This window comes from Loxodonta africana, chromosome 11 (genome assembly GCF_030014295.1).
Source record: "Loxodonta africana isolate mLoxAfr1 chromosome 11, mLoxAfr1.hap2, whole genome shotgun sequence".
Taxonomy (NCBI): domain Eukaryota; kingdom Metazoa; phylum Chordata; class Mammalia; order Proboscidea; family Elephantidae; genus Loxodonta; species Loxodonta africana.
The window spans coordinates 14,496,426-14,522,077 of record NC_087352.1 but is presented as its reverse complement, the minus strand read 5'-3'; the positions used below and the strand labels follow the sequence as shown (position 1 = coordinate 14,522,077).

General features: G+C 43.7%; 1 protein-coding gene across 2 annotated transcripts; it reads right to left on the bottom strand.

Annotated features, from left to right (window-relative positions):
* Window positions 1–10,874: 10,874 nt before the first annotated feature.
* On the bottom strand, window positions 10,875–24,675 carry C5AR1 (complement C5a receptor 1). Of its 2 annotated transcripts, XM_023543193.2 has the most exons (3): window positions 24,541–24,675; window positions 24,145–24,399; window positions 10,875–12,842 (listed from the first exon to the last, which is right to left on the bottom strand). In XM_023543193.2, exons 1-3 carry the CDS (start codon window positions 24,658–24,660, stop codon window positions 11,790–11,792), a joined length of 1,428 nt encoding a protein of 475 aa, XP_023398961.1. In that variant the 5' UTR covers window positions 24,661–24,675; the 3' UTR covers window positions 10,875–11,789. The 2 variants fall into 2 exon arrangements, with proteins under 2 accessions (XP_023398961.1, XP_064149968.1); XM_064293898.1 differs by lacking the exons at window positions 24,145–24,399; window positions 24,541–24,675 and adding an exon at window positions 17,506–17,625.
* Between the last annotated feature and the right edge of the window lie 977 nt (window positions 24,676–25,652).

The following is a 25,652-nucleotide window of genomic DNA, read 5'->3' as shown; positions in this document are numbered from 1 at the left end:
CCCCCAAAGACCTTCTCTTGTACCAGACCACACAGAATCCTTAGTAATTTTTTTGTACTAGCGTTACTCATAAATTGCAATTCCTGTATATCACTCCTTCTTTTCCTTTAATTGGAAACCCGGGTGGTGTACTGGTTAAGCACTATGGCTTTGAACCAAAAGGTCAGCAGTTCGAATCCAGCAGGCGCTCCTTGGAAGCTCCATGGGGCAATTCTACTCTGTCTTACAGGGTCACTATGAGTTGGAATCCACTCGGTGGCAATGGGTTTGGTTTTGGTTGGTTTCCTTTAATTACTCTTTCATTCTCAAAAAAGTTATTGATATAGGTGCACAAATACTAATTACCACAGTACTGTAGCTAAAACACCAGAAAATCTGACAAAATCAGCAACTGTAAAAACATGGGCAGCAATGAAAAGAACAGTGCTTTCTTGTAGCGAATGCAGACAAAACCACGTGATCCAAAGCGTCACTGTAATTGGGTAATACTGACAGCTCTGACCAGAATGTATTAGAAGGTTCAAAAAGTAAATTAACAGGAGCAGACTCGAGCAATTAGAATGCAGACTGGGAAATCTGGAGGACCAGGGAATTAACACCAACATAGCTGAAAAAAAAATCAGATAAAAGAATTAAAAAAAATGAAGAACCCCTAAGAATCATGTGGGACTCTATCAAGAAGGATAACTTGCGTGTGATTGGAGTCCCAGAACAGGGAGGGAGGACAGAAAACACAGAGAAAATAGTTGAAGATCTGCTGACAGAAAACTTCCCTGACATCATGAAAGACGAAAGGATATCTATCCAAGATGCTCATCGAACCCCATTTAAGATTGATCCAAAAAGAAAATCACCAAGACATATTATCATCAAACTTGCCAAAACCAAAGATAAAGAGAAAATTTTAAAAGCAGCCGGGGAGAAAAGAAAGGTCTCCTTCAAGGGAGAATCAATAAGAATAAGTTCAGTCTACTCAGCAGAAACCACGCAGGCAAGAAGGCTATGGGATGACATATACAGAGCACTGAAGGAGAAAAACTGCCAGCCAAGGATCATATATCCAGCAAAACTCTCTCTGAAATATGAAGGCAAAATTAAGATATTTACAGATAAACACAAGCTTAGAGAATTTGCAAAAACCAAACCAAAGCTACAAGAAATACTAAAGGAAATTGGTTGGTCAGAAAACCAATAATATCAGATACCAGCACAACACAAGGTCACAGAACAGAACATCCTGATATCAACTCAAATAGGGAAATCACAAAAACAAATTAAGATTAATTAAAAAAAAAATGCTCAAAACAGGGAATCATTGAAGTCAATATGTTAAAGATCACAATAATCAAAAAGAGGGACTAAATACAGGTGGCATAGAACTGCCATATGGAGAGGGATACAAGGCGATATAGGACAATACAAGTTAGGTTTTTACTTAGAAAAATAGGGGTAAATATTAAGGTAACCACAAAGAGGTATAACAACTCCATATCTCAAAATAAAAGCCAAGAAAAACGGAACGACTCAACAAACATAAAGTCAAATACTATGAAAATGAGGATCTCACAATTTACTAAGCAAAACGTCGCAGCACAAAAAAGTAAGTGGAAAAATGAAATTGTCAACAACACACATAAAAAGGCATCAAACTGACAACACTAAACACTTATTTATCTATAATTACGCTGAATGTAAATGAACTGAATGCACCAATAAAGAGACAGAGAGTCTCAGACTGGATAAAGAAACACGATCCATCTATATGCTGCCTACAAGAGACACACCTTAGACTTAGAGACACAAACAAACTAAAACTCAAAGGATGGAAAAAAATATATCAAGCAAACAATAAGCAAAAAAGAAGAGGAGTAGCAATATTAATTTCTGACAAAATAGACTTTAGACTTAAATCCACCACAAAGGATAAAGAAGGACACTATATAATGATAAAAGGGACAATTGATCAGGAAGACATAATCATATTAAATATTTATTGCACCCAATGACAGGGCTGCAAGATACATAAATCAAATTTTAACAGAACTGAAAAGTGAGATAGACACCTCCACAATTATAGTAGGAGACTTCAACACACCACTTTCGGAGAAGGACAGGACATCCAGTAAGAAGCCCAATAGAGACACAGAAGACCTAATTACAACAATCAACCAACTTGACCTCATTGACTTAGACAGAACTCTCCACCCAACTGCTGCAAGGTATACTTTTTTTTCTAGTGCACGTGGAACATTCTCTAGAATAGACCACATATTAGGTCATAAAACAAACCTTTGCAGAATCCAAAACATCGAAATATTACAAAGCATCTTCTCAGACCACAAGGCAATAAAACTAGAAATCAATAACAGAAAAACTAGGGAAAAGAAATCAAATAATTGGAAACTGAACAATACCCTCCTGAAAAAAGACTGGGTTATAGAAGACATCAAGGAGGGAATAAGGAAATTCATAGAATGCAACGAGAGTGAAAATACTTCCTATCAAAACCTCTGGGACACAGCAAAAGCAGTGCTCAGAGGCCAATTTATATCAATAAATGCACACATACAAAAAGAAGAAAGAGCCAAAATCAGAGAACTGTCCCGACAACTTGAACAAATAGAAAGTGAGCAACAAAAGAACCCATCAGGCACCAGAAGAAAACACATAATAAAAATTAGAGCTGAACTAAATGAATTAGAGAACAGAAAAACAATTGAAAGAATTAACAAAGCCAAAAGCTGGTTCTTTGAAAAAATTAACAAAATTGATAAACCATTGGCTAGACTGACTAAAGAAATACAGGAAAGGAAACAAATAACCCGAATAAGAAACGAGAAGGGCCACATCACAACAGACCCAACTAAAATTAAAAGAATCATATCAGATTATTACAAAAAATTGTACTCTAACAAATTTGCAAACCTAGAAGAAATGGATGAATTCCTGGAAAAACACTACGTACCTAAACTAACACATTCAGAAGTAGAACAACTAAATAGACCCATAACAAAAAGAGATTGAAACGTTCATCAAAAAACTCCCAACAGAAAAAAGCCCTGGCCCGGACGGCTTCACTGCAGAGTTCTACCAAACTTTCAGAGAAGAGTTAACACCACTACTACTAAAGGTATTTCAAAGCATAGAAAATGATGGAATACTACCTAACTCATTCTATGAAGGCACCATCTCCCTGATACCAAAACCAGGTAAAGACATTACAAAAAAAGAAAATCACACACCTATATCCCTCATGAACATAGATGCAAAAATCCACAACAAAATTCTAGCCAATAGAATTCAACAACATATCAAAAAAATAATTCACCACGATCAAGTGGGATTTATACCAGGTATCAGAAAAACTATTAATGTAATCCACCACATAAAACAAAAGACAAAAACCACATGATCTTATCAATTGATGCAGAAAAGGCATTTGACAAAGTCCAACACCCATTTATGATAAAAACTCTCACCAAAATAGGAATTGAAGGAAAATTCCTCAACATAATAAAGGGCATCTATACAAAGCCAACAGCCAACATCACTCTAAATGGAGAGAGCCTGAAAGCATTTCCCTTGAGAACGGGAACCAGACAAGGATGCCCTGTATCACCGCTCTTATTCAACATTGTGCTAGAGGTCCTAGCCAGAGCAATTAGGCTAGACAAAGAAATAAAGGGCATCTGGATTGGCAAGGAGGAAGTAAAATTATCTCTATTTGCGGGTGACATGATCTTATACACAGAAAACCCTAAGGAATCCTTCAGAAAACTACTGAAACTAATAGAAGAGTTTGGCAGAGTCTCAGGTTATAAGATAAACATACAAAAATCACTTGGATTCCTCTACATCAACAAAAAGAACATCGAAGAGGAAATCACTGAATCAATACCATTCACAGTAGCCCCCAAGAAGATAAAATACTTAGGAATAAATCTTACCAAAGATGTAAAAGATGTATACAAAGAAAACTACAAAGTACTAGTGCAAGAAACTAAAAAGGACCTACATAAGTGGAAAAACATACCTTGCTCATGGATAGGAAGACTTAACATAGTAAAAATGTCTATTCTACCAAAAGCCATCTATACATACAATGCACTTCCGATCCAAATTCCAATGACATTTTATAATGTGGTAGAGAAACAAATCACCAACTTCATATGGAAGGGAAAGAAGCCTCGGATAAGTAAAGCATTACTGAAAAAGAAGAAGAAAGTGGGAGGCCTCACTCTACCTGATTTTAGAACATACTATACAGCCACAGTAGTCAAAACAGCTTGGTACTGGTACAACAACAGGCACATAGACCAGTGGAACAGAAATGAGAACCCAGATATAAATCCATCCACATATGAGCAGCTGATATTTGACAAAGGCCCAGTGTCAGTTAATTGGGGAAAAGATAGTCTTTTTAACAAACGGTGCTGGCATAACTGGATATCCATTTGCAAAAAAATGAAACAGGACCCATACCTCACACCATGCACAAAAACTAACTCCAAGTGGATCAAAGACCTGAACATAAAGACTAAAACGATAAAGATCATGGAAGAAAAAATAGGGACAACCTTAGGAGCCCTAATACAAGGCATAAACAAAATACAAAACATTACCAAAAATGATGAAGAGAAACCAGATAACTGGGAGCTCCTAAAAATCAAACACCTATGCTCCTCTAAAGACTTCACGAAAAGAGTAAAAAGACCACCTACAGACTGGGAAAGAATTTTCAGCTATGACATCTCCGACCAGCGCCTGATCTCTAAAATCTATATGATTCTGTCAAAACTCAACCACAAAAAGACAAACAACCCAATCAAGAAGTGGGCAAAGGATATGAACACACACTTCACTAAAGAAGATATTCAGGCAGCTAACAGATACATGAGAAAATGCTCTCAATCATTAGCCATTAGAGAAATGCAAATTAAAACTACGATGAGATTCCATCTCACACCAACTAGACTGGCATTAATCCAAAAAACACAAAATAATAAATGTTGGAGAGGCTGCGGAGAGATTGGAACTCTCATACACTGCTGGTGGGATTGTAAAATGGTACAACCACTTTGGAAATCTATCTGGCGTTATCTTAGACAGTTAGAAATAGAACTACCATACAACCCAGAAATCCCACTCCTCGGAATATACCCTAGAGATACAAGAACCTTCACACAAACAGATATATGCATACCCATGTTTATTGCAGCTCTGTTTACAATTGCAAAAAGCTGGAAGCAACCAAGGTGTCCATCAACGGATGAATGGGTAAATAAATTGTGGTATATTCACACAATGGAATACTACGCATCGATAAAGAACAGTGACGAATCTCTGAAACATTTCATAACATGGAGGAATCTGGAAGGCATTATGCTGAGCGAAATGAGTCAGAGGCAAAAGGACAAATATTATATAAGACCACTATTATAAGATCTTGAGAAATAGTAAAAACTGAGAAGAACACATACTTTTGTGGTTACGAAGAGGGGAGGGAGGGACGGAGGGAGAGGGTTTTTTATTGATCAATCAGTAGATAAGAACTGCTTTGGGTGAAGGGAAGGACAACACTCAATACAAGGAAGGTCAGCCTAATTGGACTGGACTAAAAGCAAAGAGGTTTCCGGGATAAAATGAATGCTTCAAAGGTCATTGGAGCAGGGGCTGGGGTCGGGGGAACATGGTTTGAGGGGACTTCTAAGTCAATTGGCAAGATAATTCTATTATGAAAACATTCTGCATCCCACTTTGAAATGTGGCGTCTGGGGTCCTAAATGCTAACAAGCGGCCATCTAAGATGCATCAATTGGTCTCAACCCACCTGGAGCAAAGGCAAAGGAAGAACACCAAGGTCACACGACAACTAGGAACTCAAGAGACAGAAAGGGCCACATGAACCAGAGACTTACACCATCCTGAGACCAGAAGAACTAGTTGGTGCCTGGCCACAATCGATGTCTGCCCTGTCAGGGAGCACAACAGACAACTCCTGAGGGAGCAGGAGACCAATGGGATACAGACCCCAAATTCTCATAAAAAGACTATACTTAATGGTATGACTGCGACTGGAGGAATCCCGGAGGCAATGCTCCCCAGACCTTCTGTTGGCACAGCACAGGAACCATCCCCGAAGACAACTCATCAGACATGAAAGGGACTGGTCAGCGAGGGGGAGAGAGATGCTGATGAAGAGTGAGCTAATTAAATCAGGTGGACACTGGAGAGTGTGTTGGCAACTCTTGACTGGAGGGGGGATGGGAAGATAGAGAGAGAGGGAAGACTGCAAAATTGTCACGAAAAGAGAGACTGAAAGGGCTGACTCAATAGGGGGAGAGCAAGTGGGATAAGGGAGTAAGATGTATGTAAACTTACATGTGACAGACTGATTGGAATGGTAAATGTTCACTTGAAGCTTAATAAAAATTAATTAAAAAAAACACAAAATAATAAATGTTGGCTGCGGAGAGATTGGAACTCTTATACACTGCTGGTGGGAATGTAAAATGGTACAACCACTTTGGAAATCTATCTGGCGTTATCTTAAACAGTTAGAAATAGAACTACCATACAACCCAGAAATCCCACTCCTCGGAATATACCCTAGAGAAACAAGAGCCTTCACACAAACAGATATATGCATACCCACGTTTATTGCAGCTCTGTTTACAATAGCAAAAAGCTGGAAGCAACCAAGGTGTCCATCAACGGATGAATGGGTAAATAAATTGTGGTATATTCACACAATGGAATACTACGCATCGATAAAGAACAGTGACGAATCTCTGAAACATTTCATAACATGGAGGAACCTGGAAGGCATTATGCTGAGCGAAATTAGTCAGAGGCAAAAGGACAAATATTATATAAGACCACTATTATAAGATCTTGAGAAATAGTATAAACTGAGAAGAACACATACTTTTGTGGTTACAAGGGGGGGAGGGAGGGAGGGAGGGAGAGGGTTTTTTACTGATTAATTAGTAGATAAGAACTGCTTTAGGTGAAGGGAAGGACAACACTCAATACATGGAAGGTCAGCTCAATTGGACTGGACCAAAAGCAAAGAAGTTTCCGGGATAAAATGAATGCTTCAAAGGTCAGCGGAGCAAGGGCGGGGGTTTGGGGACCATGGTTTAAGGGGACTTCTAAGTCAATTGGCAAAATAATTCTATTATGAAAACATTCTGCATCCCACTTTGAAATGTGGCGTCTGGGGTCTTAAATGCTAACAAGCGGCCATCTAAGATGCATCAATTGGTCTCAACCCACCTGGAGCAAAGGAGAATGAAGAACACCAAGGTCACACGACAACTAAGAGCCCAAGAGACAGAAAGGGCCACATGAACCAGAGACCTACATCATCCTGAGACCAGAAGAACTAGTTGGTGCCCGGCCACAATCGATGACTGCCCTGACAGGGAGCACAACAGAGGACCCCTGAGGGAGCAGGAGACCAATGGGATACAGACCCCAAATTCTCATAAAAAGACCATACTTAATGATCTGAGACTAGAGGAATCCAGGTGGTCATGGTCCCCAAACCTTCTGTTGGCCCAGGGCAGGAACCATCTCTGAAGACAACTCATCAGACATGAAAGGGACTGGACAGTGGGTAGGAGAGAGATGCTGATGAAGAGTGAGCTAATTATATCAGGTGGACACTTGAGACTGTGCTGGCATCTCCTGTCTGGAGGGGGGATGGGAGGATAGAGAGAGTTGGAAGCTGGCAAAATTGTCACGAAAGGAGAGACTGGAAGGGCTGACTCATTAGGCGGAGAGCAAGTGGGAGTATGGAGTAAGATGTATATAAACTTATATGTGACAGACTGACTTGATTTGTAAACGTTCACTTGAAGCTCAATAAAAGTTAATAAAAAAAAAAGTAAATTAACACAGTTTTAGCCTTGTAGTACATTGATACATGTAAGCTGGGCTTATGAAAAACGTTCTTGTTGTTACAACTAACTACAGGAATATTTTTATAAAAAAATAATAAATTTCTGCTGTAACACTGCACAAAAAATTTACACACAGTCGTCTTGGAGTCACCCTCTCTGACAGTGTCACCCAGTGTGGTCAGTACCCCCTGCACTTCCCTAGTGATGCCACTGCTAAGCAGTAATATTTTACTCAATTACAAAGAACACAACGTATCAATTTTATTTTTTTTTTAATTTTCAGTGTAAGGTCATGCTGGCTAGTTTGATGAAAAACATTGAAAAGACTCCATACTGTAGAGACCAAAGTTTACTAGTGGTTACCAGGACCAGGAGGAAGGAGGGAAGGGCAAGTCATTGTTTAGGAAACAGTGAGTATCTGTTTGTGGTGATGGGAAACTTGCCAACAGACATTGGTGATGGTTTCATGTGATTGATGTAACTCGTCTCACTGAATTGTATATGTGAAAAAACGCTGAATTGGCAAATGTCGTGTTATATATATTTTTTATGACAATTTGAAAAAAGATCACATAGTATGTGATCTGATTTCTACAACATTCTTGAAATGACAAAATTATTGCAATGGAGAACAGATGAGCAGTTGCCAGGGATTAGGTAGGGACAAGGCTGGGGAGGAGGAGAAGTGGTGGGTGTGTCTACAGAAGGGGATTGCCAAGGATCCTTACGGTGGTGGAACGTTCTGTGTCTTGACTGTGTCAATGCAATCGTAACATCTTGCAAAACCATAATGCAACATCGTGTGACACTGCACTATGGTTTTGCAAGATGTTACCAACCATGGGGGAAAGGAGTCCCTGGGTGGTGCAAGTGGTTAAGTAGTTGACTACTAATCATAAGGTTGGCAGTTTAAACCCACCCAGAGGTGGCTTGGAAGAAAGGCCTAGCAATCTGCTTCCAACACATCACAACCTTAAAAACCTACAGAGGGCAGCTCTGCTCTGCATTCGTGGGGTCGCCATGTACTGGAATTGACTCACCAGCAACTGGTTTGGTTTTTTGGTTTTTACCATACAGGGAACTGGGTAAAGAGTACCCAGGATCTCTTTGGATTATCCCTTATGTAAATCTGACTGTGTTGTTGATTGGTGGTTAGGTGCCCCAGAGCCGATTTGTACTCAGTGACAATATAAGACAGAGTAGAACTGCTCCATAGGGTTTCCTAGGCTATAATCTTTAGGGAAGGAGATCAGCAGGTCTTCTCTCCTACAGAGCCACTGGGTGGGTTCAAATCATCCACCTCTCAGTTAGCAGCAGAGCTCTTAACCATTGAGCCACCAGGGCTCCTAACCTGAATATCAAAACCAAAAAAACTAAACCCATTGTCCTCCAGTTGATTCTGACTCTAGCCATCCTATAGAGCAGAGTAGCGTTGCCCATAAAATTTCCAAGGCTGTAATCTTTACAGAACCAGATCACCAGGTCTTTCTCCCACAGAGCAGCTGGTGGGTTCCAACCAACAACCTTTCCCTTAGCAGAGCACTTAACCATTGCGTGCCAGGCCCAAAATGAAGTCACTTGTGCTGAGCCCCACATCAGCAAACTGAAACCTAAATTTCTATTTCTTATTACCGCCTAACCTTCCCAGGAGCCCCAGGCAGTCAATTGACTGTCCTAGAAACGGAAACCCAAGCTAGCCAATCATGACCTGCCTGCTCCATTCAACCTAGTTCAAAATTTCCCCTTAATCCCAAATAAGGAAAGAAAATGCCTGCAGCCAATCTGAAATTTGCCCAGCATAGCTTCCTTGTTCTGTGTGTCTGCTGTTATAAAAGCCCTTGTGCTTGTACCACCCTTCAGAACTCTCGTCTGACTTCTACACCAGAGGGTCCTCGGTTCGCAAAATGAAAAGTCAAGCTTATGAGTTTATACACACATTTAATATTGTGAAAATTTTATTTTTAACATTGACATGAATGTACAATGATCTCAAAACTAAAAGTTATAATTAAACAAGATTCAAACAAAATATCATTTACAAAGTAAAAAGTAAAATTTCCATCTCGGGGGACATCTAGATCAATTGGCATAACATAGTTTATAAAGGAAATATTTTACATGCCACTTTGGTGAGTATTGTCTGGGGTCTTAAAAGCTTGCCAATGGCTATCTAAGGTACATCTGTTGGTCCCATCCCACCCAGAACAAAGAAGAATGAAGAAAACCAAAGACACAAGGAAAATACTAACCCAAAAGACTTAAAAAATTAAAATTTCTCTGCCACCAGATTCGGAGGTAAACATTAAATGCAATCTGCCTGCTACCCTTTCTTCTTCATCCTTTTCGCCCTAACCGCATAACCTCCTTTTAATACTTTTTCTCCCCAATTAAATAGCATTTTAACTTAATGCTTTTCTTTAAATCAGTTAAAAGTTGAAATAGGTCTATGTACTTTTTTTTATTTACACTTATTCTGTTGAAAATTGGTCTATGGTTAACAGTAGCTGTTTTAATTTTTACAAAACCTATATTTCTGTGGAAAAGAAAGCAATGGAATGTTCATTATTATAATTTGAATTTCACATAACTAACACACCCTATACAGTTTAGATCATTCAACCCCTGTGGACCAAGTTACCCCACATCATCAGCATACTCAGTTACTAGGCTTTGTTTCTACTGAACCATGAATAATCTACTTAAAAATCAAATTACAAACTGTTATCATCATCAATCACAAACAGGTTTAACATTAAAGTTTAGAGTTTGGGGAAAAGAGTTAAATAGGCCTATGTACTTCTATGTACTATGTACTTCTGCTTGGTCCTAAACAAGAAGAGGAAACCCTGGTGGTGTCATGGTTAAGTGCTACAGCTGCTAACCAAAAGGTCACCAGTTCGAATCCACCAGGAGGTCCTTGGAAACTCTGTGGGGCAGTCCTACTCTGTCCTATAGGGTTGCTATGAGTCGGATTCAACTCAACGGCAACAGGTTTCTTTTTTTTTTTTAACAATAATAACTTTTGAGGTGCTAGTTACATTTTCTTTTCCGAAGCATCCGTAAAATAAATATTTAGTTATTTAAAAACAAAAACTATTTGCTTAAGGAACACTGAGTTTCTGTTAACAGTGATGGAAAAAATTGGAAACGGTTAGTGGTGATGGTGGCACAGCACGAAGAATGGAATTGTACTTGTAAAAAATGTTTAAGTTGTATTGCCAAATGTTTTGGTCTGCATATTTTTGCCACAATAAAAAAAATATGTTTCAATGGTAAATGTTTTGTTACATATATATTTACCACAGTAATAATAATACAACTAAAGTTCTTTGGTACATTATCTAGAATAATAGACTGCACCATTCTAAAGTTTTTATATGCATTACACAATCACACTGATGGATGAAGCTATTCTATATGCATTGGTAAGCCTTGGACAGAAAGAAAAATCGGGTGTTCAGAGTTGTTGGATGGTGCCAAGTCAGTTTTCAACTCCTAGCAACCCCATATGCCAGAGTAGAACTGCCCCGTAGGGTGTTCTAGGCTATAAGCTTGACAGGAGCAGATCACCAGGTCTTTCTCCTGTGGAGCCACTTGGTGAGTGAGAGTGGCCAATGTTTTGGTTAGCAGCCCAGCGTTTAGATATTGTGCTACCAGGACTCCTTGGGTATCCACAGAAGAATGGGTTAAACTTGGAAGTGAGAAAGAATGAGAAGAGTTAGCCTGGAAAAGGAAGGACAAACCTGAGACAGGCAGAAGGAATCGAAGAGCGTGAACCAGAACAAGACCATCACACCAAGGGCTGAGTTAAAACGTGAGGGAAGGACTGGGCCAGACAGGAAGATGGCGCACCAACTGGATGGCGGTATGGGTGGCCTCCACTTACACCGCCTCAGTCTTATCGGTCACGGTGTCCACTGTAGAGCGTGTGAAGGACTTGCTATCCCTGCCCGTGGACTCCTCAGTCAACACATTCCGTAGCATGGAGCGGAAGGATTTGCGGCACAGGGTATGGAAGCCCTTCCCGGCAACTACGTAGATGATGGGGTTGATACAGCAGTTGATGTAGGCCAAGGAGACGCACAGGGCGTCCATCGTCTTCACTAGTTTGAAGGTTTCAGAATCATTGGAGTGCAAGGCCAGTAACATCCCGGTCACCTGGTAGGGCAACCAGAAGACAAAGAAACTGCTGACCACAGCCACCACCACCTTGAGCGTCTTCATAGACCGCGTGGCCCTTCGGCTCCACGTGCGCAGCAAAAGGAAGGTGTAGCAGACCGAAAGGATGATTAACGGGCACAGGAACCCCACAATCAGCCGAAAGCTGGCCACGGTGACCTCCTTATATTTGTCGGTGCCATAGTTGAGGCCACATACGGACTTTGGTGGGAAGTGCTCAAAGTGCACCACCCGGTATAGGAAAGAAGGGATGGTCAGTAGCAGGGCCAGGACCCAGGCCACTCCACAGGCCGCCCAGGCCAGGCGAGTCCCTCGGAAGTTCTGGCACCAGATGGGATTGAACACCAGCAGAAAGCGGTCGGCGCTGATGGTGGCCAGGAGCAAGATGCTGGCATACATGTTGAGCAGGATGAGGGAGGGCAGGATGCGGCAGGCAGCCTTCCCGAAGGGCCAGTGGCTGTGCAGGATGATGGAGGTAAACAAGACAGGCAGTGCCAGGCAGGAGAGGAGGTCAGCCGCGGCCAGGTTGAGAAACCAGACGGCATTGACGGTCCGCTTGGCCTCGGACCCTGTCACCCAGACCACCACGGCATTGCCCGGCACTCCCACCAGGAAAACGAGAGTGAAGATGAGAAGAGCGATCGCGTCTAGAGTTTGGATCTTGAGGGGTTTGGAAGGCCCGTCCACAGGTTGATCGGCATCCAGGTTGTTGCCATAATCGTCAGGGTACTCATAGCTTGAACTGTTCATGGGATCCTGGGTGGAATGAGAGGCAGGAAGGATATAAGTCTGGGGACACATGGCTTTGGATCCATCACAACACCTCTGTTAGCCCTAGGTGTCCCCCATGAAATGGCGATGCTCAGGGCTCAGCACCAGCTGCATTGGTCATATATTAAAAAAAAAAGCCATTGCTGTGAAGCCAATTCCGACTCATGGAGACCCTATCTGTGTCAGAGTAGAATTGCTCCATAGGGTTTTCTGGACTACAATCTTTACAAAATTGGCTCAACAGCACACAACATCAACAATAATCTTTATGGAAGCCGATCATCAGGTCTTTCTTCCACAGAATCACTGGGTGGATTTGAACCACCAACCTTCTGGTTAGTAGTCGAGCACAAACCACTTATCCCACCTAGGAACAATCCCTGTTGCCGTTGAGTCAATTCCAATTCATAGCATCCCTATAGGACAGCGTAGAGCTATCCCATAGGGTTTACAAACCGTAAGTCTGTATGGAAGCAGACTGCCACATCTTTCTCCCGTGGAGTGGCTGATGGGTTTGAACCTCTGACCTTTTGGTTAGCAGCTGAGCCCTTAACCACTGCACTACCAGGGCTCCTTCCCAGGAACCATACCAGTTATTAAAATATTGAAATGCTTCCACACTGATTGGTAAAGAGCTATTTCCCAGAGGGCCCTCTGCCATTCTGACCCCTTCCCTGAAGTCCCTGGGTGCCCCATGATCCAGCAACCAAATGGTTAATGCATAGCCCTACTGCAATGCTGGGAGCCCCCTGGATGGTGCAAACGGTTAACAAGCTCAGCTGTTAACTGAAAGGTTAGAGAGTCAAGTCTACCCAGAGGCATCTCAGAAGAAAGGCCTGGCAATCTACTTCTTAAAAATCAGCCATTGAGAACCCTGTTGAGCACAGTTCTACTCAGACACACGTGGGGTCACCGTGAGTTGGAAATGGCTCCATGGCAACTGGTAAACCACAACGCTATGGCCAGTACTCATTCTGATTGGTCAATGCCCATGACATACTGCTGTTAGATATGTTTAATATCACCAACAAACTAAGATGATATTAACATGGCCTCCGCATGCCACCACCACCACCATAACCCCCCTTTCCTGCCTTCCACCTGTTGAGGTAGATGGTCAGCTTTGTGCTTCGTCTGCAAGTGGCTACCCAGGGCAGCAGCAAGGCTGGAGCCAGCTTTGAAGGCCGGTCTATGCCCCAGAGTTGCCAGACATGGCAGAAAAATCCCTACACAGGCCATGGACTGATCGTACTAAAGCAGAGCCAATATTTACTGAACACTTACTATGTGGCAGGAAACCCTGGTGGCATAGTGGCTAAGACTTTGGCTGCTAACCGAAAGGTTGGCAGTTGGAATCTACCAGGCACTCCTTGGAAACCCTATGGAGCAGTTCCACTCTGTCCTATAGGGTCACTATGAGTCGGAATTGGCTCAACCGCAAAGGGTCTGGCTTGATTTTTTTACTATGTGCCAGGGGTACCTGGGTAGTGCATACCGTTAAGCACTCGGCTGCTAACCAAAAAGTTGGCAGTTTGAACTCACCCAGAGGCAGCTGGAAAGAAACACCTGGTGTTCTGCTTTTGAAGGGTCACAGCCATGGAAACCCTACAGTGCACAATTCTACTCTGACACACGTGGGGTCGCGTGAATTGGAATCGACATGACGACAATGGGTTTGGTTTTTGCTTTGGGTAAAATGTGTATGGGAGTTCTTTGTACTATTCTTGCAACTTTTCTATGTAAGCTTGAAATTATTTCAGAATAGAAAGTGAAGGCTTTTCAAATATTCCCACCTGCAAATAACCTCCGCCCTGAGCCCCCACCCCCAGGACCTACCACCCAGCACCCTGGCTGCCCTGCCCTCCACCCTGGGACTACGCCCAGCTCCCCATGCTCCAGCCACTAAAGAGTTAATGCTGGACACAGTAAGAGAAGGCCCTAGATTCTGGTTAGGGGGGCTCTGTGCCTTGTTGTTGTTGCTTTTGGGTGCCATAGAGTCAGTTTCAACTCATCGCGAATCCATGTGACAGAGTCGAATTGCCCCATGCGGTTTTCTAGGCTAATCTTTATGGGAGCAGATCTCCAAGTCTTTCTCCTGTGGAGCCACCGGGCTGTTCAAACCACCAAACTTAATAAAAAAAAAAAAAAACCAACTTGTTGCCAATGAGCCAATTTTGACTCATAAAGACCCCGTGTGACAGAGTAGAACAGCCCCATAGGATTTCCAAGGCTGTAATCTTTATGGGCGCAGATCACCACATCCTTCTCCTGCAGAGCAGCTGGTAGGTTTGAACTGCTGACCTTTCAGTTATCACTTAACCACTGTGCCACCAGTGGTTCAAACCAATAAGCAACATCATGATAAACAGAGAAAATACTAAAGTTGTCAAGGATTTCATTTTACTTGGATCCACAATCGATGCCCATGGAAGCAGCAGTCAGAAATCAAACGACATATTCCATTAAGCACATTCACCGCAACAGACCTCTTTAAAGTGTTAAAAAGCAAAGAAGTCACTTTGAGGACTAAGGTACCCCTGACCCAAACCATGGTATTTTCAATCACCTCGCATGCACGTGAAACCTGGACAATGAATAAGGAAGACAGAGGAAGAACTGATGCCTTTAAATTATGGTGTTAACGAAGAATATTGAATATACCACAGACTGCCAGAAGAACCAACAAAGCTGTCTTGGACAGTATACAATACTGGGGAAGCCAGTACAACTTGTATAAAGCAAGGTCATGGAAGCTCCGTAGATACATCCAAACTCCCTGAGGGACTGAATTGCTGGGCTGAGGGCTGGGGACCATGGTTATGGGAAACATCTAGCTTAACTGGCATAACATAGTTTATAAAGAAAATGTTCTACATTCTACTGTGGTGAGTAGCATCTGGGGTCCTAAAAGCCTGTGAGTGGCCATCTAGGATACTCCACTTGTCTCACCCCTTCAGAAGCAGGGAAGAATGAAGAAAACTGAAGATGCAAGGGAAAGATTAGTCCAAAGGACTAATGGACCACATCTACCATGGCCTCCACCAGACTGAGTCCGGGACAAAGAGATGGTGCCCAGCTACCACCACTGACAGCTCTGACAGGGATCACAATAGAGGGTCCCAGACAGAGCTGAAGATAAATGTAGAACAAAATTCTAACTTAGAAATAAACCCAGGCTTGCTGGCCTAACAGAGTCTGGAGAAACCCTGAAACTGTGGCCCCCAGACACCCTATCAGCTCAGCAATGGGGTCTCTCCCAATGTTCACCCTTGAGACAAAGATCAGACAGGCTCATAAAACAAAACAAGACTAAAAGGGCACATCAGCCCAGGGGACAAGGACTAGAAGGCAGGAGGGGACAGGAAAGCTGGTAATAGGGAAACTAATGTTGAGAAGGGACAGTGTTGACATGTTTGTGGGGTTGTTAACCAATGTCATAAAGCAACCTGTGTACTGTTTAATGAGAAACTAGTTTGTTCTGTAAACCTTCATCTAAAGTACAATTTTAAAAAAAGAAAACCTCTGTCTTGGAAGGACAGCTAGAATGCTCCTTAGAAGTGAGAATGGTGAGACTTCGCCTCATATGCTTTGGACATGTTATCAAGAGGGACCATTTCCTGCAGAAGAACAGTATGCTTGGTAAAACAGAGAGTCATCAAAAAAGAGGAAGACCCTCAACAAACTGGTTTGACACAGTGGTGGCAACAACGGACTGAAGCATAGCAATGATTGTGAGGATGGCTCAGGATCGGGCAATGTTTTGTTCTGTTGTACACGGGGTCGCTCTGAGTAGGAACCGACTCGACGACACCTAGCAACAAAACCACCACCAGGGCTCCTTCCCACCAGCCTTAGCTGTTGCTAAACACTTTTGATTGTTCCCCCTTGTATAAGATAGATGCGTGATGCTAACTTTTGCCTCTGCTGTCTTTGCAAGTTCTCAGTAATCCCTGACTGCTGGGTGACTCAGACCCAAAAAGAGGAGCTTTCCCACCCGGTCCTCTCATCAGCTGACAATGCTCCTTTCCTGGCATGAGCTCACGCCATCCTTTACTCTCACTGACTTCACAATTGCAGAAAAAGGAGCTGATGCTAACACTCTGTGGTTGGCAAGAGCTTCCTGATGCAAATGAAGACACAAAGGTTTGCACTGCAGCATTTCAGCAAAAACTGGACATAACCAAAGTGTCCAGCAAGAGGGGATTCACTAAATGAATGATGGTCCACCCAAGGTAGCGGAAAACTATGCAGCTATTCTGCAACCCTGGTGGTGCAGTGGTTAAGTGCGACAGCTGCTAACCAAAAGGTAGGCAGTTCGAATCCACCAGGTGCTCCTTGGAAACTCTATGGGGCAGTTCTACTGTGTCCTATAGGGCCATGTGAGTTAGAATCAACTCAACGGCAACGGGTTTATATCATGTTTCAGCGGTAGAATTCTCACCTTCCATACGGGAGACCCAGATTTGATTCCCGGCCAATGCACCCCATTTGTAGCGACCACCCGTCTGTCAGTGGAAGCTTGCGTGTTGCTATGACGCTCAACAGATGGCAGTGGAACTTCCAGACTAAGACAGACTAGGAAGAAAGGCCTGGCCATATGCTTCTGAAAATCAGCCAATGAAAGCCCTATGGAACCCAATGGTCTAACCTGCAACTGATCATGGGAATGGCTCAGGACCAGGTAATATCTTGTCTGTTGTGCACGGGGTCCCCATAATTCAGGGGCTGACTCCACGGCAGCTAACAAGAACATTAAAAAAAAAAAAAAAATGAGGAAGTTCTTTATGTACTGATGTGGAAAGATCCCCAAGATTTACTGTGAAGTGGTAAAGGCAAGAGACAGAAGTAAAGCATACTAGTGGCAAAAGGGGGAAACTCTTACTCTGTGTGTGTGTGTGTGTGTGTTTACTTACATATGCACAGACTAGCTCCAGAAGGAGACACAACTTGTAAGGGTGGTTGCTTGTGGAGAGAATTGGGGCAATGGTAGGAAGCTTTTCTCGTATATGCTTTTGTCATTCCTGAATGCAGAATCAACTGGATATGTTGCCCATTTTTTAAAAAATGAACGTTATAAAAAAGCATTTGTGTTTCTATTATTCTAGGAATCTAAGAAAGATTCTGGAGTCCTGAGTGGTCCAAACAGTTAATGTGTTTGGCTGTTAACAGGAAGGTTGGAGGTTTGAGTTCACCCAGAGAAGCCTCAGAAGAAAGCCCTGGCCATCTACTTCCAAAAAACCAGCCACTGAAAACCCTGTGGAGCACAGTCCTCTGACACACATGGGGTCACCGTGAGTCGGAATCAGCTGGACGACGACTGGTTATGCTGGTTAAGAAATTAAGAACATTCCTTCATTCAAGAACTATTAACTGGCTCAGGATCGGTTCACGGCATACCCGGCCCCACCCTCACAGAGGTTAAGGTTTACCAAACTAAACCCGTTGCCATCAGTCAATTCCAACTCACGGAGCCTCCACTGTTTGCAGAGTAGAACTGAACTCCACGGGGTTTTCTTGACTGGAATCTTTATGGAAGCAGATGACCAGGCCTTCCTTCCACAGTGCTGCTGGCGGGATTTGAACCACCCACCCTTTGGTTTGTAGTCAAGGGCAAAGCATTTGCACCACCCAGGGACCGTTAAGGTCTACAGGGAGAGATGAACTGATCGACTGTGATGAGAAGTGAGGGTGTTCAATAGAGAGCCCAGCCTAGTGTGGGGTCAGGAGACGTCTCCTGGAGGAAGAAGAATGCAGTGCTGTTCAATAGAACTTTCTGCAATGATGAAAATACCCTAAGCCACCACTGTCCGATACGGTAACCACTAGCCACATACAGCCACTGAGTCTTGAAATGTGGCCTGTGTGTCTGACGGACTGAACTTTTCATTTTATGTCATTTTAATTCAATTTCAATAGCCACATGTGGCTAGTGGCTACCATAAGGGACAGCACAGGCACAGAGCATTCTTAAGTGCCAGGCAGTGTTCTAAATGCTGCCCCTTGGACATAATGTTGGTTCACTTGTTGTTGTTGTTAGTTACCATCAAGTTGATTCCTACTCATGTCAATGCCATGTGTGTCAGAGTAGAACTGCTCCCTAGGGTTTTCTTGGCTTTAATCTTAATGGAAGCAGGTTGCCAGGCCTTTCTTCTGCAGCTCCATTGGGTGGATTGGAACTGCCAACCTTTAGGCTAGTAAATCCATTGCCATCAAGTTGATTCCAACTCCTAACAACCCTAGAGGACAGAGTAGAACTACCCCGTAGGGTTTCCAAGGCCGTAATCTTTGTGGAAGCAGACGGCTACATCTTTGTCTCTCAGAGCTGCTGGTGGATTCGAATTACCTACCTTTCAGTTAGCAGTGGAGTGCTTAACCATAGTGCCACCAGGGCTCCCTTTTAGGTTAGTAGTTGGGAGCAAACCGTTTGTGCCACCCGGGGACTTTGTTGGTTTGCTAATTACCTAGTAACAGCACCTACGTCACAGTCCTGAAGACTGGGTACTATTGTTGTTCCTATGATGAATATTTCCTGTTTTAAAAAAGAAAAAAAACCCTGTCTGTTGCATGGCTTGCAGAGAAGCCAAGAAGAAGAGATTGGAACTGTCCAGGTGAAGCGAGGGACAGGTGGCTTGGACTAGGGCAGTGACAGTGAGGAGAAGTGACTGGATTCGATGAGGACAGAATGAGAGAGGACAAGGTACTTAAGATAATGGCAATGATAATTGCCAAGCTCCATTCTAAGCACTTTTCATGTATTACCTCATTTAATCCACATAACAACCTTATGATATAGGTGCTGTGGCAACACCCATTTTACGGATGAGAAAACTGAAGCTACATAGAGGTTAAGAGACCTTTCCAATGGCCTCTGGACATCCTTTTAACTCAGTACTGAAGTCATTCCTGAGGTTCACCCTTCAGCCAAAAATTAGACAGGCTTATAAAACAAACAGTAATACACATAGTTCAACCATGAGACTAAATGGGCACACCAGCCCAGAGGCAAGGATGGGACGGCAAGAAGGGAAAGGAAAGCTGTACGAATGGGAATGGGAAATCCACGATCAAGAAAGGGAGAGTGGATTTCCAATCGCAGGATTGGCAACCAATGTCACAAAACAATATGTGTATTGTTTAATGAGAAACTAATTTGCTCTATAAACCTTCACCTACAGTACAATAAAAGAGAGAGGCCTTTCCAGGACCTCACAATTAGCAAGTAACAGAGATAGGAGATCAATCCCAAGAGTTGAACTCCAGAGCCCTGTCTTTGAGTGGCTAGCAGGCCAAAAGTATGGGAGGAAGGAAGGGTATACAGTCTAGGCAGAAGGTACCAAGGTAAGAGTGAGGATACTGTACACCAGAACAAGAAAGAAGGTGAGCAAAACTGGCAGGTAGCCAAGACGGGGTTAGAAAGGTCTGCAGATGCCATGTTAAAGGACTTGTATTTTATCCTGGGGCAATAGGGAGCCATAGATGGCCTTTAGCTGGAGAGGTGCTAGGTTAAATTTTATATCTAGAAAGATTCCCTCTGGCCACTTTGAAGGTGAACTCAGAGGCAGGGGAACCAGAGAAGAGGCTGGGTTGGGGATCCAGGTGAACGATGATGTTGACCTGGGTTAGAGTAATGGGCAAAAAGAGGGAGAAAAGACGAAGGACTTGAGGGCACAGGGAAGAGACAAAACTTGTGCACAGTTGTGCAGCTGGTGTGTGGGAGGAGTAACTGGTAAACACTGTCACAGCCCCTTCCCTGTATGAGCTTCAGTTTCTCTGCCTTTCTAGTGGGGAAAGTCCTGCCAACCGTTCTCCCATTAAAGTGGAAGTAACAGACCTACTTAGGAACGCTGTCAGAGCCAGGAGACATATGAAAGGCAAGGTCTGCTTTTTTCTTAAACATCTGCCTCCCCTGTTCCCACGTGGACAGAATGTCTTTTAACAATCTACGCACAGAACCGCATAAAATCATTATAGGTTGCTACCTCAGAAAAATGAATTACAAGGGTGGGGGCGGCCCCTTCAACTCATATTTATTTTCTTTAACTCACACAACCTTTGTAATTAAAAATCCCTGAATATTAAAAAGGAGTCCCTGGGACAACACACAATATAGGGGAAGTCAGCACAACTTGACCATGGCAAAGTCATGGAAGCTTCCTAGATACATCCAAACACCTTGAGGGACTGAGTTGCTGGGGCTGAGGGCTGGGGACCATGGTCTTAGGGGACATCTGGGTCAACTGACATAACATAGCTCATAAAGAAAATGTTCTATGTTCTGCTTTGGTGAGTAGGGTCTGAGGTCTTAAAAGCTTGTGAGTGGCCATCTAAGATGCATTGGTTCCATCCCATCCAGAGCAAAGGGGAATGAAGAAAACCAGAGACACAAGGAAAATATTACTCCAAAGAACTAATAGACTACATGAACCACAGCCTCCCAGCTTCAGCCCAGGACAACTAGATGGTACCTGGCTACCACCACCGACCGCTCTGACAGGGATCATAATAGAGGGTCCCAGACAGAGCGGGAGAAAAATGTAGGAAAAAATTCAAATTCACAAAAAAAACAGCAGACTTACTGGTCTGACAGAGACTGGAGGAACCCCTGAGACTATGACCCCCGAACACCTCGCTAACTCAGAACTGAAGCCACTCCCAGAATCCACCTTTCAGCCAAAGATTAGACAGCCCTATGAAAAAAACAGGAGGGAGCCCTGGTGGCACAGTGGTTAAGAGCTTTGCTGCTAACCAAAAGGTCTGCGGTTCAAATCCACCAGCTGCTCCTTGGAAACCCGGTGGGGCAGTTCTACTTTTTTGTACAGGGTCACTATGAGTCAGAATCAACTTGATGGCAACAGGTTTGGTTTTGGGGTGGGGGGGATGAAACAAACAATAACACATGTGAGGAATGTGCTTCTTAGTTCAATCAAGTATACGTAAGACCAACTAGGTAACACCTGCCCAAAAGCAAAGACGAGAAGGTAGGAAGGGGCAGGAAAACTGGTTGAATGGACACGGGGAAACTGGGGTGTAAAGGGAAAGGGGGAAAGTGCTGACACATTGCAACCAGTGTCATAAAAACAATTTGCTTATAAACTTTTGAATGAGAAACTAATTTGCACTGTAAACTTTCACCTAAAGCACAATAAAATTTAAGAAGAAATAAAGACTAAGAAAAAAACTGAGGCAGGATGACAGGCTTATTGAAATGTTCAGAAAGCATCTCTGACTTCTTCAAGAAAGCTATTACCATGAAAAAAACAAAAACAAAAAAAGGAGCCCCTGGGTGGTGCAAATTGGCTGCTAGATGAAAGGTTGGCGGTTCGTGTCCACCTCAGAAGAAAGACCTGGTGACCTGCTTCTGAAAAATCAGCCATTGAAAACCCTATGGAGCATGGATCTACTCTGACACACATGGGGTTGCCATGAATAAGAATTAACTTGACAGTAACTGGTCTGAACTGGAAGCAGTAAAAAACGTAAACACATTTAAAATATGCGGTGAAAAAGACAAGCTTCCAGGTATTTTGAGGATGCAATGAATGAACTGCCTCTCAGGTTGGCAAAAGTAAAAAAAAATGCGATAAAACTGTGGGTGAGGGCATAGGGAAACAGGCACTCCCAGGCACTCTAGGTGGGAAATATAAATTGATACAATGTTGGTAATCTGTTAAAATAAAAATTGCACATGTCCTGGATTCAATGTTTGCAATTCTGGAAGCTCAAAGGTGAGTCCAAAGATATAAGTACAGGAATACTCATTGCCGTTTTAGTTTTAAAGCTCATATATTAGAAACAACCTAATTCTCCATTGATAGGATCAACCACCAACTGGTACCCATGTGTTATGGATTGAATTTTGTCCCCCCCAAAATGTGTGCCATATTCGCTAGGCCATGACTCCCAGTATTGTGTGGTTATACGCCATCTTGTGATCTGTTGTGATTTTCCTATGTGTTGTAAATCCTACCTCTATGATGTTAATGAGGCAGGATTAGAGGCAGTTATGTTAATGAGGCAAGACTCAATCAACAGGATTAGGTTGTATGTTGTGTGAATCTCTTTTGAGATATAAAAGAGAATCAAACAGAGAGGAGGGGGACCTCCTACCACCAAGAATGAAGAACCAGAAGGGGAGCACATCCTTTGGACCTATATCCCTGTGCTGAGAGGCTCCTAGACTAGGAAGATCGATGACAAGGACCTTTCCCCAGAGCCCGACAGAGAAAGCCTTCCTCTGGAGCTGGAGCCCTGAGTTCAGACTTCTAGCCTCCCAGACTGTGATAGAAGAAATTTCTCTTTGTTAAAGCCATCTAGTTGTGGTATTTCTGTTATAGCAGCACTAGATAACTAAGACACTGTGTTTACATCTGAAGGAAACGACAAGGGGTCTGAGGCTCAGGGGTGGTCAGGGAGAGTGAATTTTCACTGAATCCCCTTCGGTGTTTTGGAATATTTTACAGAAAGGACGAAAAGAAGAAGCAGCAGCAGCTAGTAAGTTGCCCTATTCTGAAAGTCCTGTTTGCCCAAGTTGGATGTCAAAGGTGGGATGAGGAGAGTGAAGCAACATCAAACCCCTCCCATGTCCATCCAACTTGTTTTCCGTTTCCCCTTTCGGCCAGATGAAGCAATACCTGAGAGAGACTCCAAGTGCTAACCCACAGCCCTGCCCAGCTTGGTCCCCAGACCTCAGGATGCAGATGTGAAAGGGGGGCCCTCGCTGCACCGGGGGACAGCATCCCTCTGAGACTCACAGGATCCAAGGAACGTATCAGTTCTGCCACCAACCACTGTGAAGGACCCAGGCCATTTCTGCCCTGGCCTGGGCTTCAGTTTCCCCATCTCCACTATTGAGAATATATGAAATTCCACGGGAGTAACATCTTCATGCCTCCAAGCTGGCTGTCTCCAGCCTCCCAACATTCGCCCCTTCTGTTCCAGCTGCCTGGAACTCCTTTCTGAAATTCTTCTCTTGTGGAATTCTTAGTCATTTTTACAAGACCCAACTCAAGGGTTTGCTTCCCTGGGAAATGTTCTTGGACCTCCAGCCCTGTGGGGTTGCTGTGGCTCCCATTGTCCCTTGACAGCCTTAATCCTTAAACTTCATCCCAGCCCTGGAGTCCGAGACTCTGAGATGAGGAAGAAGGGAGAAGAGGAGTGATTGAGGAGGGGGATAGGGAGGAAAGAAAAGGAGAAACACGAGAATGAAAATGTTGGAGAGAAAAAAGGAGCCGAGAAATGAGGGAACAAAGGTAGAGAGTTCCTATGTCCAAGCTCCTTCTGAACTTACCATGTTCTGGTCTTCTGGGCTCTTCGCTGAGGGAAGGTTCCTCCTGCCCACAAGGGCTGTGGTTTTTAAACCCCCAAGGGAGGGTGCGGAGAGCCGGGGAGGAAATGACCATCTTTCCTTTCTGGGGTTCTGATTGGTCTGTGCACTGGACACTCTGCTGGGCCCCCTTTCTGGGGCACACACACACCCAGGGACTCCGAACATCTCCCCCCAGTCAGAGGAGGGAGGACAGGGCGTGGAATACTGAGGAAGTCCCTGGTATGAGAGAGGAGAAAGCCAGCTGGAAGAGCCCCCTGGCCCCCACCCCAATCTGGGTTCAGCCCCTTTCTGTGCCTTGGCTACCCCATTTTAGAGCTCTCTCTTTCCCTTTGCACCACAGCCCAGGGACCCAGCTACCTTAGACTCCCACGGGGGCCTCGGGAAGCAGGGTTTGTGGCCCCTGCCTCCCAGCCAGGTTGCTCTGAAGTGCAGAGAAGCCAAGCAGGTCTGAGGAGGTGGCCCAGTGCTTGGGCACATTTTGCTGTTAAATCTTCTTTCCTAGGGTTTTAAAAAGGAACCCTAATTGCACAATGGCTAAGCTCTTGGCTACTAACCAAAAGGCTCCACAGGAGAAAGGCCTGGCAATCTGCTCCCATAAAGGTTTCAGCCTAGGAAACCCTATGGGCCAGTCCTATTCTGTCACATGGAATGGCCCTGTGTCAGAAACAACTCGACAGCACCCAACAACACAACAGAGTTTTGAAAGGAGTCCCCAGGTGGTGCAAGCAGCTAATTCGCTCAGCTGTTGACCAAAAAGTTGGCAATCTGAGCCTACCTAAAGGCACCTCGTAAGAAAGGCCTGGCAACATGCTCCCAAAAAGTAACAGCCTTAAAAACCCTATGGCGCACACAGTTCTACTCTGCACACAGAGGTCAACATACGTCGGCAGCAACTAGTTAGGGTTCTAAAGTTGGTAGGAGAAGCCACCCCCTGAGCCACAATTGTCTGACTTGGAAATGGGACCTGTGTCTTGTCTGTTTCAGCCTCTTTCTGGTTCTCTGGGAGATGTGCTGGAGCCAGGATAGAATAAGGATCCTGTATTAGTTTCCTACAGATGCCATAGCAAAATACCACAAACCTGGTGGCTTAAAACAATGCAGATTTATTCTCTCACGGTTCTGAAAGCCAGAAGGCCAAAATCCAGGTGTCAGCAGCGCTGTGCTCCCTCTGAAGGCTGTCAGGGAGAATCCACCTTTACCTCCTCCAGCTTCACGTAGCACCAGGCATTCCTTGATTTGTGGCTGCATCACTCCCATCTCTGCCTCTGCCTTCACGTAAAACCAAAACCAAACCCACTGCTGTCGAGTCGATTCTGACTCATAGTGTCCCTACAGGATGGAGTAGAACTGCCCCATAGAGTTTCCAGCCCTGTAATCTTTACAGAAGCAGACTGCCACATCTTTCTTCTGCAAAGCAGCTGGTGGGTTCAAACTGCCTGTCTTTCGGTTAGCAGTCAAGCACTTAACCA

Bases quoted from the DNA above. Each gene is read 5' to 3' on its own strand.
- C5AR1 (XM_023543193.2), bottom strand. From the start codon at position 24,660: ATGTGCCCAAGCACTGGGCCACCTCCTCAGACCTGCTTGGCTTCTCTG. The intron at 24,400-24,540 runs GTAGCTGGGTCC...CTCTCATACCAG, and splicing joins GGCCCCCGTGGGAGTCTAAG to GGACTTCCTCAGTATTCCAC. The intron at 12,843-24,144 runs GTAAGTTCAGAA...CATTCCACCCAG, and splicing joins GCCCAGAAGACCAGAACATG to GATCCCATGAACAGTTCAAG.